General features: G+C 37.0%; 1 protein-coding gene across 2 annotated transcripts in view; it reads right to left on the bottom strand.

Moving 5' to 3' along the window:
• Positions 1–19,151, bottom strand: part of BDP1 (B double prime 1, subunit of RNA polymerase III transcription initiation factor IIIB) — a 60,715-nt gene that overhangs the window by 2,745 nt on the left and 38,819 nt on the right. For both annotated transcript variants that reach the window (XM_063421791.1, XM_063421792.1), the window contains exons 26-41: positions 17,278–17,470; positions 16,098–16,309; positions 14,793–15,183; positions 12,693–12,791; positions 12,373–12,409; positions 11,864–11,947; positions 10,986–11,217; positions 9,839–9,996; positions 9,069–9,210; positions 8,319–8,496; positions 6,994–7,054; positions 5,247–5,436; positions 3,615–3,822; positions 2,686–2,728; positions 1,531–1,822; positions 37–271 (exon numbers count right to left, since the gene is read on the bottom strand). In XM_063421791.1, coding sequence (XP_063277861.1) covers positions 37–271; positions 1,531–1,822; positions 2,686–2,728; positions 3,615–3,822; positions 5,247–5,436; positions 6,994–7,054; positions 8,319–8,496; positions 9,069–9,210; positions 9,839–9,996; positions 10,986–11,217; positions 11,864–11,947; positions 12,373–12,409; positions 12,693–12,791; positions 14,793–15,183; positions 16,098–16,309; positions 17,278–17,470 — 2,755 coding nt within the window. The remainder of the gene's footprint in view (positions 1–36; positions 272–1,530; positions 1,823–2,685; positions 2,729–3,614; positions 3,823–5,246; positions 5,437–6,993; positions 7,055–8,318; positions 8,497–9,068; positions 9,211–9,838; positions 9,997–10,985; positions 11,218–11,863; positions 11,948–12,372; positions 12,410–12,692; positions 12,792–14,792; positions 15,184–16,097; positions 16,310–17,277; positions 17,471–19,151) is intronic.

The following is a 19,151-nucleotide window of genomic DNA, read 5'->3' as shown; positions in this document are numbered from 1 at the left end:
TCAGAAATGCATGGGTGTTCAAAAGTAAACTCATACCGTAACTGCAGCATGAGCAGCTACAGGCTCATGTTCTACAGATGATGAAGTAGAGGAAAAGGAACAAGATTCCCTATCATCCTTAGTGGATGGAGTGGGTTTCTTCAGAGTTCGTTTTGGAGTCACAATTCGAGGCTTTTGGATCTTCCCTCTATTCCATTTGGTGTCTTCTGCAGATTCAGAATTACTTTTTTTGCAAATTAAAGATAAAAATCCCAATGGTTTTCGTCCACCCCTGTTCAAAACAAATACAGTCAGGATGTCATAGGATTGCTCCATAAAAGGAAGATGTAAATAACATTGCAGGAGTCCAACCCGTTACATAGGAAACAAACACACACCTACAGGACATATGAATTCTAAGGAAAAAAAAATGAAGTCATTCTGAGAAAGGCTTTTGTATTACTGAATATTCTGATACAAAGAGGTTTTTTGAACAGTCACAGAGATTCTTGACAATTTTTAACCCTGAGAACAGGAACCTATTATTTGCTGCTAATCCACAGCCTTTAACAAGATACCAGACTTTCAGAGAGTGGTTCCAAGAAGGATGGAGACACACTCCTGAAGAACAAACTGAAAATTCTGAGCATCCTTCATGTCATCAATGAAAAACCTGATCCTCAAGGATGGGGCTACAGCAGACTGCCTACTGCAGGCTTTTTGCCAGGTTACAGCAGCAAACTCAGACCAGTGAGCTTACGGAAGTCATGGCATTGAGAGCATTAACTTTGCCTATTTTTAAGAGTTTACAAATTAGAAAGTAAACTTAAAGGCAAGGATTCTGATGTTAATGCATCACTATCCAAATGCTGTGGATGTCCCAAGTATTTATAGCCAGTATTGGTACTCACACAAGCATAATGAAAAAACAAATGACAGATTAGAAGAGGCCAGCAGAATATTACAATCAAAATAACTGAGCACAGAAGCAACAGAGAGTAGGAACTCAAAACATTTAAACAAATAGTACAGAAAGATATATTTAAAAAATCAAGTCAACAGACAGGTAAGAGAAATAATCTCTGAGCTGTCAAGATTGAAACTCCTTTGGGGAAATGGGTTAAGTCAGTCCTAAAAATTCAGTGTGCTCAATACCTGTACCTGTAACAAATCTTACTGGCAGGACAAACACCAAAAGAAGTGGATGGGTATATATCTCACAACATGAGACCGTGGAAAACAACAAATTATCCTAAGTTCCTATGACAGCCAATGGATGTCTGCCTGGCAAGAGGCATTTATCACATCTAAACAGACACATGATATGCCAATAGTGCCCTCCAGTTGATGTACTCATTTAATGAGTAAAATAATGCAAATTTCAAAGCAGACAGTTTGTTCCTTTCAGATTTGCAGGAGAGTATAGATACTGTAACTCTTAGCCATGCAGGTCATAAACAATGGCACTGAAAAGATGCCATTACATGCAATGTAGAAACGTTCTTATTTCACAGAACAAGCTGACAAAACATTATTGCAATTATTGCATACCTGAGTAATGGAATTGTTGAAGATGATGTTGGGTTTCCAGTATGTTCCAACTGTACAGATTCATGCACATTCTCATGCTTTTCTTGTCCACTTATTTCTGCTTTTCTCTTAGAGGTTAATCTAGACATAACTTCCTCTTCCTTTTTGGATGCTGGATTCTCAAGTGGTGCTTTCCCTAAGCTCTCCAAAGTCTCAAGCTGGCTCCTCTCAGCCAGTTGTGAGATGGACTCAGACACCAATACAGAATTAAGTGCTTCCTCCTTTGCTGAAGACTCATTTTGAAAAGGATTTCCTGTAAAAGGAGTTGAGAGTCAAAGACTTCAGTGATAACACAAGAGCCCCAAAAATGCATGATATTAAAATGGCTTCCACCATTATAACAGAAGGACTGAATTTTTGTTTTGTTTCATTTGTCCATTTATTTTCATAAGTCACCGCTGCTACAAATTAAAAGTTCATGGTCTACTTTTAAAGCCTGTAAGATCTTACAGATATTATGGGGAAAAGCTGGTAGAAGTGTGGTTTTAAATTTTGGAGCGCACTCTTCCCCCTCTCATCCTTTACAGCACAACACAGAACTTAGTGTAGTCACCTAGTTGTTTAAGCTTCTACAACTTCCCTTAGAAGTCTTTTTCATGGCCAAAATTATAGTTCATCAAGCCCCTCACAGGCTCAGATTAATGAAGACTGCATTGTTAGCAGTTCTGCTTTTTCTCTGTTTCTTCTGAGGCAGATTAAGCTCCTAAACAATTACATACTTCTTCAGTAAAAATTAAACCAAAAAAAAACTATTTTGGCATAGTGTGATTAAAATGCCAGTTAATACATTTGATTATTAGTGCTCTTTGACAGGGGGAAATATTTGCTTAAGAGAAGATAACATACTTAGTCAAAAAAACCCCTCAAATTTCACCAATAAACTAGCTACAGCAGTGCTTCTAGAACCATTATTAAATTAACAACATTTATGTAATTGGGCACTCCTAGTTTATAGTAGGAAGCATGGAATGGTGGTATTAGTGTAGTACCAGGAAATTTTGTTTCTGCTTTTGTATTAGATGGGCTCAGACAGAACTACTTAGCATGACAACCAGTATTAATTTGTGATGTGTTTACCTTCATTATACTTTGGTTTACAAGTTTAAGTGTACATACCAGAAGTTACCACTGGGACGTCTGTGGATTTAATTGAATAATCCTGTATTTAAAAAGAAAAAAAAATCATTGCTCTCAATACAGATGAGACAATGAAGTTCATAAACTCATATCACACATGCACAGTTCTAAGAGCAGAACTGATACAGAAGACAATGCAGCATCATTCATCACTTAACTAATTTCCTGAGCAGGCTTTTCAAGCTGTTCTTATGACAAATTACTCAAGACAAGGATATTGAGATAAGAGATCAAAGAAGGAAAAGGATTTTTATCCATCCCTTCCTAGAAAAGCTCTCTGAATCATGTAGGGAGTTACCATCCATTCCTACACCAAGGTACACTATACAATCTCAGCTCATTTACAAAGACCAATGGTAGTTGCTGCCACAAGCTTGGTCGTATTGTACAAAAGCACAGAGAAAGCAAGGAAGATGGTCACTTGTTTTCACTGGCAGCTTGCTCTTTTAAACTAGTACCTGCTATGTTAAGAGTCAATAGGAACATATCTATCTAACAGCTTCTTCATGTAACAGACACAATGCAGATTCAAAACATCATTCAGTGTTCTGCATCTGCATCTAGACAACTGCCAGTCGTCCAATATGCCTCCAGACTTCCCTATCCGCAATGCCATTGTCATAAGGGCAATGCAGAACGAATCAAGTAAGATATATTACCAGTCTGTCTAATTAAAAAAACCTGAGAGCCTATAGATTCTCAAAAAAACCTAATAATAAATAAACAAACACCCAAAACCTGTTGTAGATTTAAAAATTAAAAGCAATCTACAGGTGTTGAATTTCCTTTTAAGTTATATAGGCAGTACATATTTAAGCAAGTGACACACTTAAAAAATAAAGATAATTTAAATTATCTGTGTTATGCATCTACCCCATGCATGAAAACTCACCAAATTATGATCTCACCTTGTAAGTGGTTTCTATATTATCTTCCACTGCAACAGGAGTTTTCTTGGAAGGAGGAAAATTATTCTCTTCAAGCTCAGCAGCCAATCGTTTTTGAGCTGTCTGTAACTTTGGAACAGAGTCTACTGCACTCTCTAGTTGTTTGGTTTCCATACTGCTATTTAAAGGTGCAGCAACTTCACCAGCTGCAGTTGTCAAGGATCCAATACTGTTCATATATATATATATATATAAAGTCATTATTGTGACAGTACAATAAGCCAAAATTTACTTTGTATCAGGTTTCTGTATGGAAATTACACATGAATCTATGGTGAAACTCTTTCTTGCTTAATGTCAATATTAACTTCAAATGTACCATTTACTACCAAGAACAATTTGTTGTGCTATCTAGAGTTAGTTTTTCTAGTCATATTTAATCTAGTTTAGCTAGATTACTTTAGCTAGATACTTGAACTCCACTTAGTCTTCTCATACAATGCAAAAATATGGCAACTTATTAACTACCTTAGAAAATGCTATAATACAGTACTATTCATCTGCACAGTTGAACCCCCACATGCTATATGATCTCAAAAGACATGAAGACATACAGAGAAGCAGCAGAGACTAGGAAAATATGGTAAAGCAGTACAGGAACAGCAAGACAGAACATGTACTCTAACTCTGCCTGTCAGCAATTCTGTTTATCATTAGTAGTTCCACAAGCGTTAAAATTCTTACAATGTGTAGCCAACATTCACTCAAAGACCTATCCTTTCAATAAAGGAATGACATTAGCACCTGATATCACAGGGCAAGATTCTCCACAATTACGTGGAATTGAATAACATCTCTTCTTATGATCTGAGGATTTACATTAGTATAGTATTAGGGTTTGCAGGTTTTTTACTACTTTGCAGCAATTCCATTTTTCATGTCTTTTTCCTTTGATTTTTTTTTCCTCCCGAACTGACTAAGAAATTTAGTTCAACTGTAAAGTTGACACAAAAAATTTGTTACACTGCATTCAGAGGTACGCTTTGTAAAAGAAATTCAAACCCTTTTGGATTGCTGGCAATAGACAAGCCAGCAATTATTCTTTGGAGTAATTAATTAGCTTGTGTTTTCATCTTATCTGCCTTTTGAACAGAGCAAAGTCCAGAGAATGATATAAGAATTTATATCTACTGTTTATCATGTTTTCAAAGAAAACTATCTGCATGAAAAATCTGAAAGAACAATTAATAAACAGCTACTCTACAAAACTGTCGAAGTACTGTAAAAATGCAAATATGCCAAGATTTTTTCATTTCAACTGCTTTGCATTTGAAGTAAGTATCCATAAGGTAAATGAAGGCTAAAGCTGGACAAATGACTTCTGCTAAAAAGGAAGATTTACTGTACAGGGTAGATTAGAATTAAGGTGACACCAAAATCCTAGCTAACTAAAACACTACATTTGAAACACTTATAGAATCTTCCTCAAACTGGGTTAGAGCCCTTTTTACTTTCTTAATTCTCTAACCAGTTCATCAAAATTACTTCCTCTTGCATTTCTTCTTTTAAGAGGTTCTAATTTGCACTGCACATTCAGAGAACAATCAAGGTACACAAAAAGTGCTTCACTTTGATAAAAATAAAGCCATTTACCTCTCCACTTCAGTCACAGTTGTTTCACTTGCATTTATTGAGCTGATAAGTATAGGGGCTGGTAGTACTGGTTCTGAAGTTTGCTCCACCATAGCAGATGCACCAAACTCTTTTGAGTCAGCTGGGATTTCCACTAATGTTAAAATGAATGTCTGTTCTTCCTCTGGACATCTATGATCATCATTCACAACTATATTTTTTTCAGGGAAATAAATAACAAAAAACTATTAATCAAACATGAAATTATGCTGTTCCCTTCATGTCCTTTATTCCGTGCATGGAGTACTCAAATTTTAGGCACTCATTTCTCCATGGAAAAAAGCACTGGGCATATTCTTGAGACAATAAGCTTCCTGTCTTTTCAGATGAGATACACATCATCATCTCCTAGGTGCTTATTCACTGCAGAGGAATCCTGATTACCATCCAGAATGAGGAATATTAAAAACGCCTAGTAATGATGAAGATTTTAAATGGGTCTTCTAGCATTAAAGAGCAATTTGCACTTTAATTAAATTTATGTCATGGTGGTCAAATGGCTCTCTGTCTTTTATTGCAACTCTCTGGTATTAAGTTACTTCTTTAAATGGCAGATGTTTGCTATTTTGAAGGTAAGCACAAGATTTTTTCCCTCAGATTAGGATTTGAGAAGCATAGTCTTGAATTTAATAGATGAAAAATATAGATAATTTAATCAAAAAACAGACTTTAATATATATATATTAATAACTGCCAGATAACTGCCAGCTGCCATCTGTTAGAATTTAAGGAACAAACATTTGTAACGTTTTCAAAAGATGGAAAACAACGATGGTAGTCCATTATTTAAGACAACTCACAATGATGTAAAGCTTTTATTCCAACCTCAACTTGCTTGGATTCCTCATCTAATTCATCATGGTTTTAGATGCTTCATCCGAAGATATTTGCAATAATAGAGGATAGCAACAGATGTCTAAGAAATATTAGCCCGATCTTTTGCACAAGCTCCTGAGTTACAGGTTTGGACTGCCATTGCCATGTAAAGTAAGTATTCTGGGCTTTTGTCACTGTGATTATCCCGTCTGTTAGACAAGCAGTGGCTCCAAACCAACAAATTTTCAATTTGTTCTAGGCAAGAGCAGACCACACCTTCATAACTTTCATTACACCTGATCAGATAGCCATTAATCTGTTGACTTAGTACAGCTAAAGAAATAAGTTTGATTGTCTTCTTCTCTTCTTCTTTCCTCCTGCTCACAGTTGCACAGTACAGCCCTCTTACTCATACAACCCTGACAACAGCATTCACTTGGTAACTTCATGAGCAATTATAGCTCACTAAACCAGCGGAAAACTACACAGTTTCTTTCTCTCTCTCTGTCGTGTTCAGCTTTTGATGGGTGAGTCAGAGGTGCATAAAGAACTCTACAAACTGCTATACCTACCACAAGGTAAGCAGCAGGAGCTCACAACACCGCAAAGAGAACAAGTTTCCTGTCCACTGATATTTAAACTTAATGAAGGGCTATCCAAATAGTTCCCAAGTCTAGTTTCTCTTAACGAAATGTAAAGACAAGAGGCTAGGGAGGGGAATGTCACTATGCTGTGGATCATTATTTGTGTTAATGGAATAGATAGATTAATCATGTCAATGAAAATTTTGATTTCTTTTAAATGAAAATTTTAGGTTTTTAATTCATATTTTAGTAACTGTAAGATACACAAACATGGGCTTCTGCTAACTTTGAATATTAGCACATTATACCTGAAGTTTCTTCTGTGCTGTTTACACATTCTTGTTGAGCATCCTGATTACAAGCTTCATTCTAGAAACAACACAATTGAAATAAAACAACTTAATAAATCTGGGAAATTACTCCAGGAAACAGGTAAAAACAAAGCTTGTCAAATGCTGGAGAGCCAAAAAATCCAATCACATCATCATTATTTCATTTGTGAGTTTTCCTTCTAGCTGTTCTAGGCTGAAGAGTATTAGCCTAACAAGGACAAAAAACACTGGGGAAATATAAAATTTATATGCAGCTTATTGTCTGTATTGATGGTTTGTCAAAATAAATTTATACTTCCTACAGCACAACTCTGTCAGAGATGACTCACACAATAAATTGTTCAGTGGCACTAAGAAAGCAGATTCCTACAACCCTTAAGAAACCACAGAGTGCCAAAGAAAAACACCAAGCTCCACAGTTCATCTGTCCCTTCCCTTCTACAGCTGGTTCTTTGCTAAAACCAGGAAAAATCTACTGCCTTTTCTCATACTCTCTGCCACGCCTGTAAGAGCAACATCATTCTTGCACATTGTCCTAACATGAAATCAGCCTTGACACAGCAACCTGCTGCGCTCAGGAAACAAGCTTCTATGCATCAGCTGTTCCACTGTAACTACGTGCTCACTGATCTAAAACAACACTAAAAACCCTGAGGGAACTATGAATGAACCTTTCTCTTATGAAGAAGTAACATAACTCTCATTTATACTGGAACACAGACACACAAACCACTGCAAGGAAATGGATGTGAAACACATATTTTTTGTCTGTGACAACATACATGATGATATAATCATATAGGTATATGTAAAAATATGCAAAATTTGTGTCATATAATAATATGCACATAAAGATCTTCATTTTTTTAAATTAAATGAGAAAGAGCATAACAAAGGATGCCATTTGTTTTAAACAAAGCAAATGGAAGTGACAATGAATATTCTCCATCCAAGCAGTAACATTTTAACTTCACTTTAATGTAAACAAATATAACAGTAAGAGGTCACACTGATGGATACACGAATCCTGGGTAACTTCTTCTATCAAGACTTCTTAAAAATTTTTCACAATTTTGCTGATGAGTATCACTTACTACTGAAATGTTCTAAACAGAGTTTGCAAAGATTAAGTTTGTCTGAAAGACTGTTTGGATAAGCCCTTGCGAAAAAGCAAGTTTCATTTACCAGCTGAAGTACCAGGTCTTTAGAACTGGTGGATGCATTTGCACTGAAAACCTCTTTCTTTACAGAATTTCAAAATCTGGGCACTTTTGGACTGTAATTAAGTTCTTGTTCTTTACCTGAATAAAGTTGACTGTACTTATATGGTGCTCAAAAGGACAAGGACTTTGCTCAGACAGTTCATCCACAGAACTTGTATTTGGACAGTCTTCTAGTCCAAGGTGTGATTTTTTAGATTTTGGTGATGCAGTTGGATTTTCTGAATTTCCACAAGCATCTCTTATCTGCTTTTCTGTTCTGCAAGGTATATATCTAGTTAATTTGAAACCAAATGAAGATACGCTGTGCAAACACTAAATTCCATGTCACAATGTATTTAATATTAACCATATGTAATTACAAGGAAACAAAGCACCTGTTTAAAAACTACATGGTTGTACTAAACAGAATGCATAATCTTTGAAAAAATCTACATGAAGAATTTCAGGGAAAGGCCTCTGTAACTCCGCTAATGGAGACATTCCTACTGAAAGTACAACCAAGCAGGAAGCCTTGTAAGCTCATTAACATTTCTAAATGAATCAACTCCTTAGCATTTCCTTGCGTTGTCAGTTAAGGACAGTTAAGTAGCAAGATAATTAAAAAGTTCTGAAATACCAAACAAAAGTTAATATTGTATCTCCAAAAGCTGTAGCATAATACACAAGGGAAAAAAACCTGAAGTCTAAACTGTACACTATCTGTATAAACATACACAGTGTCTATAAGCACACTCTTTCCATTACAGTTGCATACTAGACCTGAACTTCAGCTGCATACTATAAGAGACAGTAGGAACAAAGTTAGTATTAAATGATGAGTCCTCCTACCTCCCAGTTTTGTCTACTTGCTTGGTAAGTTCCATACTTCCAGTTGCAAAGTCATGAAGAACTGAAGAATCACCTGCAGCTGGTCTGATTGGTTGTGGTTCCACCTTCTGCATATCTGCATTACTATTCAGGGTTGTAGGATCTAAGTTTTATCAGAATAAAAATTCAAATAAAGTCTTTTCAGTCTGTGGTTGTATATACATATTTGTATTACTTTTTACATATGATCTTGTATATACTGAAGTTTTGTAGTATATTTACATAGACACATATACATTAATGTGCACATGTATACTTGTGTCCTGTATAAATAAGGCACATACATATATCTCATCTTGCCTTTCCTATTTTGCCTGTGGTATGAAGACAATTAGGAGTTTGAAGATTACCTTTTTTGCAACTCCTTTAAGAATAGAAAACCAGTTCTCTCTCCTCTTCTACTTTTAATGGAAAGAAAAGACAGTAATAATAGAAAAAAATACACTGTATTAGACTGTATTTCTGTATCTGGCGGTGCAGTAATTTAAGTGCTTTCCAGGTAATTTAATACCTGCAGCAAAACATGCTGTTCAAATTTCATTTGTTTTTATATTGAAAGGTATACTTATGTATAAAACTGAATTACAAATGGATGCCCTATGTTACAATGATGATGTATTATCTGTGAATATCAATGGAAAGTGAAGACTTTCAGCTTTGTTTCATTTCATGAATAGATGTGAATTTATTGAATAACCATTTTAGAGCCCTAGGATAAGAAACAGGCTTACCAGTTTGAATTTGCTCTAGTTGTTCCACAAGTAAATTTGTATCAAGTATCTCCTGCATTATGTTTTCATTGGACATCAATATTCCAGAGGTTGACTCAGGCTCAAGGTGTCCACCTCCTGTCAGTCTCATACTATTCACCACAGGCAGAGAGCTACCACTGCAAGTAAAAGGAAAAATGTCTTCAATAGAGTCCTTGATTTTTGACAGTGAAGAGGAGATATAAGAGATATGGGGTAGATCAGACAATGAAGACCTGAAATGAAGGCTGCAACTGGTAGAGAAGACAGAAAACTATCTGGCAGGATAAAATAACATAAAAATCATCTGAGAATTGAAAGAGACAGGTCTGCTGTAACCTAGTATGTTTCTAATGTAAAAGAATTCTAAAAAAAATTTGAAATGTTTAGATAACAGGAGAAGATCAGAAATCTAACATACATGATGTGATAGTAAGTCCTGGTTTATTAATATAATTAAAATGGATGCAAAATAAATTATCTTGCATTATGATTTTTCAAAGAGTATAATCTCATAGTTTGTTTAAGCAATCAACAAGTTAAATAGTCTTTCAAATAATACATGACCACCAGCAGATGTTTCTCTGGAACATGTCCTATTAAGCTGTCTTGTAATTCACAAATGCAAAATTATAAAAGATCAATCACTAAAAACCATAATGATGGAAGATCATCTAGCCATCATCTAGCCATCTTCTTTGCTCTAAATCTTTGATCTACACTCCCACAGCATCAGTGACACCTAAGCAACTTGCCTTGGTCTGATTAGCTGCAGAGAACTTTGCCAAAAAAAACCCAACTTGATAATCATATATAATATATAATATATAATATATAATAATGATCCAGTACATCATTAATTAGCATATTTTTTTCTCCCTCCCTTCCCCGGGTAAGCTTAACTTCATGAGCGAAAAACTAGTTGTAGATACCCAAAATTACATACAATGACTTCATGAAAGTAGCAAGAAAGAGATGAGAAGAGTTTTTGCAGATTACATACTAAATTACATAAACTGAGAAACCTTAACTAAAGCAAGATTGCTTGCAAATCAATAAAAATGCCCTAGCAAAAGTAAGCAGTGCCACAGGGTCTCTCTCATAAAAGAAAATTAAGTAGTAATTTAACCTGGTATCAGCAGCACCCATCTCTGAATATTCTTTTCCACCTATTCCTGTGCCAGTGATTTGATCCTCTACACTGATGTTGTTTCCATCCTCAGAAGGAAGCAATTCCTTGATAGAAGTGTCTGAAGCAGGCGAAGACTGACTAGAAGTTCTATTTTCTTTGGAGTAGGTGTGAATTACATGGTTATTAGACGTGTCCAAATCATCTTGAGCAGGTGACATACGTGTCTGTTCTGGTTATAACAATATACCGAATGGGAAAACTTCATTTAAAACACTCAGGTTTGGCATGTATATAAAGCCATATAACTTCAAGACTCATTTAACAAAGTTTGTATTCTACAAAGACACAAAAATCAAATCCTAGATAAATACAGTCCTAAGAAAACACTTTTTGTAGTAGGAACACAAAAACTAACATTTAGCAGATGAAAGCAGGTAATAAATGCAACACAAAATCTATAAAAAACCCAGATAATTTCAGGTTGTAGCTAGTTAGGATGAAAAGGTTATGCTGCACATTACAGGTCTGAGAAGATCACTGAAAGTTACAGTAATTTAAACTTAATACCTTTCTTTTGTCCAGTTTATGTGCCCAGATAATTCAGATATGTGCTTCCTAAAACAGATCACAGAAACAACTTTCTAGCAGTGATAGAGAGTTGGCAGTACTCAGTAGGGTGCCTGCCTCTTTCCAGCCAATCTGCATTGCCTGGACTCACTAAGCCTTACAATGCAACAGGACTAAAATCATAAAAGATTCTTGACTTCCTGCTGTGCAGCAGCATGTAGAAGAGCTTTGCAGCCACTGCTCCATCCCTCCTTAGGTGGATCCAGAAAGCACGAGATCAAGGCTTTGTCACATAAATCAGATCATACCTTCAGTGCTTGTTTTTAACTGGAAATTTGGATCACCCATTGCGAGTAAAGTCATAGCAGCTTCAGTGCTTCCATCGTTAATTCCTGTGAAGTTGTTCAGACATATTAAAAGTCACAAGCACATTAACCAGAAATCCACTTCAACATATTCAAAAAGTATTTGACACTTCCACCAATACAAGGAAGTACATATTTTTTAAATTGACCTTATTTATGGATCAGAATGGTTATAGACAAGCAGTCATCTCATCCAGCAAATTCAAACTATTGTTAAAACACTGAGCAGCAACTTTAATGACTTCAATGGCTGCCTTTAATGGTGTACTGGATACAGGTGGCAAGGTGTTGGCAGCAGGGGCCTGCCCTGGACACAGCCAGTTCCAGCTGACACACTGCAGGACACAGCTGAGCCTGTCAGCCAAGATGGTGGCACCTTTGGAAGCATATTTTAAGGAAGCGGAAATATATACTGGTAGCAAGTTGACAGGAAATACATATTTCATATCTACCTTTGTTCACATCTGGATTCTCATGTATGGCTGTTTCCTTAAATACAAAGAAAAACAGTATCAAAGTTCTATATAAAATTACTCCATAATTTTTATTTAATCCTTACATGTAAATTCTGTGCCCACAAGTTACCCAGGTTTTAAGGCTAACAATATTTACTAACAGTTTTTCCACAGCTGTGCCTCACATCTGTGTGGGACAGGTCACAGTCTAATAAGCTACAGTTACATACAGACATGGCAGCAAGAGACTGCTAAAATAGCTTTATATGACCAATGAAACAAACAAAAGACATTCTCACAGCTGTTGAGGTACTTACTTTTTCTTCCCACTGTACTACTGGTTGGATAGAAGAACAAGAAAGACTTTCAGCATCAGTAGCCACCTGCACATCTGGGATATTCACAGATATTTCGAGCTGTAAAATTGATTTTACAGTTAGTTCATCAGATGCAAAAGAAAATCTCTCAAATGCAAATTTTTACAAACCTGACATATTCAACAGATGTTCCAACATCTAGAGGGATCCTTTGCAAAAATCATACCTTCTGATTTGAGAAGGAAGCAGTGGTATCAACAGAAAGAACAGGTACTGCTACCCGTAGCTAAGTAGAAGCATGGGACAACCTAAGGACTTGTTTCTAGTCACTCATTTTTCCACCAAACTAAGTTATGCAGTTGAGAACTTTTATAGAGACTGTTTACCTCAAAGTCTTCAGGACAGAAGACTTTGAAGAAGACAGAAAAACAGTTCAGACTTATTTCCAAAGCAAGACAGGGAAGAGATACGGAGACACAAAGAAACACACCCACTCACCATTTTACCTATTTTTTTATCTTCTTCAGTACTGTATTTTTTTCTGAGAGCTTCAGACATTTGACATTTTCAGAAATGAGGACTTGAAATTTGACAGAAAGTTTATGGTATTTCCAGGGAAGTTCTCACAGAAACACTGCTCAGTCTGGATTGCTCTCAAATGCTTTCAATTTAGACTTTCAACTCATCTATTTAAATTTTACAACAACTAGGTCCTTAGGTATCTAAGCACATCCCTCACTAGTACTCATTTCTCCTAAGTGTTAAACTAGGCAACTTGATTGTAATCCCCACACATACTGTATATTTCACATCACTGAAATCAAAGATTCAGCAAAAGTTTCCATACAGCAGCTTTGCTGCCCATTACTGTTCTAGAGATCCCTTGGTGTTCTGACTGAGCTTTAAATTATTCTGCTGTTTCACCCGGAGAAGGAAACAGTGTGATTAATTCAGGAGACAATAAAAAGCAGGATTTCATAGGGCAAAGAAAGGAAGAGGACTAGCAGCAGTAGTAAGCAAAAAAGCACTAGAAAGCAAAAAGCACTGAAGTGAATGGAAAGTAGCAATGACTGGGAAAAAACAGAAAAACTTGTCTTGTACTGGATTGAGTAAGACCTAGGCATGATACAAATGGTATGAAATAAAGGCTGATGATCATACTAGCAATGGCTAGGATGAAGTTAATTTTCTTTATACCAGCCCACATAGTGCTGTCTTTTGAACTTTTAATTACAACAGAGTTGGTAGCATACCAGTGTTTCTGCTATTCCTGCATGATGTCAAAGCTATTCTTTTACACAGCAAGGAGGCCAGTGGTAAACAAGAGGTCAGGAGAGCACACAGCTAGGACAGCTGACCCAAACTGATCAAAGGGGAATTCTGTATTATATGATGACACGTTCAGCACTAAAAGCTCAGGGAAAGTAGGGAGAAGAGGAGGCCATTTGTGGTTAGGGCATTTGTCTTCTAAAATTACTCTGACACAGACCTGGGCCCTGATTTCCAGGAAGTAATCTGACAGTGGAAAGCAGCAAATAATACCTTATTTTGCTTTTAATTTACATGCACATTTTCCTTAATGTATGTAACTGTCTTTAGATCAATAGAGAAATCTTCTTGCCCTCCTAATTTTTCCTTGTCCCCAAGGAAAAGGGAGTGAGCAAGTAGATTTGTGTGTCTGGCTGCTGGCTGGGTCAGCCTACCCGACAGTTAAAAGTTTCTTGGCAAGGGGGACATGACATACAGAAACATTTTCCTCACACCCACATTTCCTAACATTCATATATGAAATTGAAGTGCTCCATTTGATCCATCTTGGGCCTTAAAACACATGGATGAGCATCAAATCTGGGCCTATATTGAGTCCCAGTAAACAAACTGGTGAGTACCCTATATACCATTTGTAAACACAATTACATAACTGGATCTTAGGCTGACATAGTATTAAGTTCAAAACCAAGGGTATGTGCCAAGTAACATCCCTACTACTCTCAACACTTGAACTCGGATAAAACCCAAATATTCAGAGATACAATTAGAATAAAATCTTTTTAAACAACCAGAATAAAATTGCATACGCAGAACCCAGCTACACAATACCTCTTCCATGGTTTCCTGTATCCGCATGGGAATTGGTTTTGGAGATCGAAGACCTATAGGAACAAACACTGGAGCCTTGTTTACTTCCTCTGATGCAAAGCATTCCTCTTCATCATCAAGCTCAAAGTCATCTGGCTCTTCATCCTCCTCCTCTTGAGAAGCCCGAAGGGTGACAAAGGTTATCTTTGAACTTCTGAGTTCCTTCCCAGATTTTCTTCTCCGTGTAGTTTTCAAACTTTTGTCTCTGGTAACACTCAGTTTAACTTCTTGCCTTTGACTCCCCTTCTCACCGCAATCAGCCTCAAATTTAGAGGCAGAAGAAGTAGTGGTTTTTGGCTCCAACACATGTTCTGGCAGTGCTGTCTGTTTTGATGATCTCCTGAATCGCCTTCTAAAGTACAGAACAAAAAAATGAAATCCAAGACCTTTCAAAGAGAGGGATACTACAAATCAAAATAAACTCAATTAAAAAACAAACGTATCATTGTGACCAACAATGCAAACTATTTACTTTTTAATAGTGACAAATAAGCATTTAATCAGAAATTTAGTTTCTTCCTGTGTACATAACATACAGACTGCAAATGTGTATTAAGCAGTTTCAGGATGCTAGAAATATTTACAATTAAACTTGCAACGTACACAATTCTTTGATTAGAGAAGTATGAAATCTTTTTAATTTTGAGGGATGTGGAAGTCACATACTTTGTAAGCCATGGGAACTCTTCCAGTTCTCTTTTGCCAAAGCTACACTAGAAGTCCCAAACTATGATACTTTCATTGATCAGACTATTGTTTACAAACTGAAACTGTTAGATGGTAACTGTTTTTCTGCTTTGGTTTCTCAGACAGCATTCTCTTCAATAAACAGTTAGCTACAGTTTCCTTCCTCAAAATCATGGGTACAACCACTTTGACTCTCAAAAGTAACAACAAACCACCCCCTCAAAACATCTTCCTTGGTAAACTGGTGGGGAGTCGAAGCAAATGGCAGCAGAGCGCACTTCTAGCACAAAGCTTCTCTTTACGTTCCCTCTTTCCTCTAAGTACTCTTAAGTCCTCCTCTATAAAATCAGGAATTTCTGTTGAAACCATGGGATGGCTTGGTGCGAGTGCTAGCTGTGTTCATTTTATGAGAATACAGGCAGAATAAGAGACACAGGAATATCTGCACACATCTGCTAAATTCAGATTGAAGACACAAAAAGTGACATGCTGCGTGCACTCACGTAACATATGGCAGAACTATGGACAATAATTATCAATCAACTGATTTTCACTTACAAAGCAAAACGGTTGTTTTACCTTGTGAGATTGTCTGAATGCTTTTCCTGTGAGGTAGAAAGCTGACAATCATTAACTTTTTCAACTTGACTCTTTGATGATATCTCTGGAGACTGAAGTGTACTGTCCTGTCTGATTCTCTTACAAGATGCCTCTTCAACATTCTCTGCAAAATTGTATTTCCTTGTAGCTTCTGAGAAGGATCCAGCTTCCACATTATTACTGGAGTTTTGCTGAACAGAGAAGATAATTATTACTGTCCTAAGTGCCAAACAATTGTAACTGGTTTTGGTGACTTAAAGAACTTTGTCTGAGGATCTTGAGAACGTGCGCAGCTGTCAACTCTGATAACTTAGCATATTCTTCCTCATTGTCTTTAATTCTGGGCCCTGTAGCAGAGATACCATTAACTGGTCTTATCTGTGATGCTTGAATTCCCAGTGCTGCTGGTAGATAATAGAGCAAGACTATGCTCAATTTATCAAGAGAAACAACTCTTTAGAAGCTAGAAAAATGAATCATTTTCTAAAATTACCTATTAGTTTAAAAAACAATTTACAGGAACAGGTTTTTTTCTTAAATAAAAGGAATAATATTAAATATTATTCAACATATATACAGACAAACATCTGCAACCACAGTTCGGTCAACTACAGATACTTGGCTAAAAAAATATTTTAACTAGAAGCTTTTAGTCATCCATACAGAAAATAGGGAACACCAGATAAACTTGACTCAGTTATCACAGCATCAGACACAGGTGGAAGTAGTCTGGGCTAAGTTAGGCCTGCTGAGCAAATTTAAGAAGGTCTGAAATTTGTTCACTCTCATTTTAATTTCTGAGTATATTAACACAGATTTTAGATAGTATCTGAAGTTAACTAATTGCCTTATTTTCCATTGTTCAATGAATAACTAACAGCAAATTATTTCTTAATAATGTTAGCATGTTTTAATTATAATGCACATTTCTCATCATAGAAACCACAGAACTTAAGACAACAGCATACATTAAGTATTTTCACAGTTTTTAAATTCTAAATCCATTTATTCAGCATAGTTTCCAATACTGAATTTAAAAAAAAATCAAATAATCACATTAACCTTTCCAACCATATCCTGGATTTCTGTGCCAGTTTTCTAAGAATCTGGGCAACAGGACTGAGGTATAGCTAGCTCAAAATACATAATCAGCACTTACCCCTGATACACCTGTTTTTAATAGCACCAAAACTTCTTCTTCGTTTCTCTCAGTGTTGTCCTCTTCTCTGTTTTCACATTGTTCAGGGTAATCTCTTTTCCCAGTACGTCTCATTAGGTCTGGCCTTGAGCTCCAATGGGGTTCCCTTGCTCTCTGATCACTTTCTTCTCCAGAATTTAATTTATCATTGGACCTGCAAAAATATGTTTCAGCTTTTTCTCCTGAAGAACTACAAAGGACACTCTATAAGCCTGGCTTACTATCAGGTATTTGGTACTTCTAACTAAAAATGAACTTGTGATTTGAATTTTTATTTGCTTAGCTGGCTAAATGTAAAAAATATAAAGGAAGAAAAAAACCACATAAAGGATATAAATATGCATAAAGGAGATAATTCATCTGCAGCAGTGGAAGTTCCTTTTCGGAAAGATTTTTGGATGGAAAACAACATGAAATCAGAGAGATTGGAAAGTGTCAGCTATACCAATATACATCTCCAAAATTAGGCAGCCATAGGAACATTATATTCACTAATTGCAGTGCTCCAGGTTCTACTGCTTTCCAAAAGGATACAATTCTTACATCTGTTCAAACACATTCAGATAAGTAAGACAGAAATCCCGGCCTTCTTACCTCAAGACTGGAGAAAAAAGGGAGTAAAAGTTATACAGAAGAATACAGTTTAGTCAGGCTCATCTCAGTCCCTGGGAAAGTGATGGAACAACTAAAGCTGGAAACTACTTCCAGACACAGGAAAAACAACCTAACTTGGAGTAGTCAGCATGGATTCATAATGGAGAAGTTATGTTTAATCAACTTGGTAATCTCTTTCAATGAAATGACTGACTTGATAAATGAAGGGAAAGCAGTAAATAGTGTCTGCCTGGACTACAGTAAGGCTTGTAACACTGCTGAACACTAACATGCTGATAAGGGAGCTGATGAAGTAGGGTACACTAAAAACTGACTGAGTTGTCAGGTTCTGAGGTTTGTAATCAGTGACACAAAGTCCAATAAGAGACCAAAAACCAACACTGTGTGCCCTGGGTCAGTACTGTATTGACTCCCATTCAGTATCTCCACAAATGATCTGAATGACAGAGCAGGGTGTAACCTCAGCAAGTTTACAGATTAGGCAGATCTAGAAGGAATTGCTTCCCAAAGACAGAGACCCAAAGGTTGTACTGGGTTCCAAAAGAATCTGGAGAGGCTGGAGAAGTGGGCTGACGGGAGCCTCAGGAAGTTCAGCTAGGAGAGATGCAAAGACCAGGGGAGGAGCAACCCAAGGCACCAGCACGTGCTGCAAGCCACCCAGATGGAAAGCAGCTTTGCAGAGAAGAACCCGGCTGTCCTGGTGGTCTCCGAGGTGAACAGAACCAGGAAGGTGCTGTGGCTGCACAAACAGCTAACGGTGACTGGGGCTGCAGCAGGAGCAGCGTTGCCAGCAGGCCGAGGGAGGCGATCTTGCTCCTTGTTCAGCTGCACTGAAGAAGCCACACCTGGAGAACTGACCACTTCTGGGCTCCCTGGTAGGAGAGAGGACACACTGGACACAGCCCTGCAAAGGGTCACCCAGACGGTAAAGGGGTGGAAGCATCTCTCCTATAACAAAAAGCTGAAGGAGCAGGAGCTGTTCAACCTGGAGAGGAAGCTCACAGGGATCTCTTCAAGGGTTCCACAGAAACCCAAGGGGAGGGTGCAAACTGGACAGGGCCAGGCTCTTTCCAGGGGTGCCCAATGACGGGACAAGAGACAATGGGCAAACAAGGCAAGACAGTGATAGTGGAGGGTTAAAAATTGTATAAGTTAACTGCAGATAGTTGAGGGGGGGAAGGTAGAAGACACACAATCTGAACTTGACGTAGCCTGGCTTT

The sequence above is a fragment of the Prinia subflava genome, chromosome Z, assembly GCF_021018805.1.
Source record: "Prinia subflava isolate CZ2003 ecotype Zambia chromosome Z, Cam_Psub_1.2, whole genome shotgun sequence".
Classification (NCBI taxonomy): Eukaryota; Metazoa; Chordata; class Aves; order Passeriformes; family Cisticolidae; genus Prinia; species Prinia subflava.
Note: the sequence above shows the minus strand (reverse complement) of the source record. Positions and strands in the feature narration are given on the sequence as shown.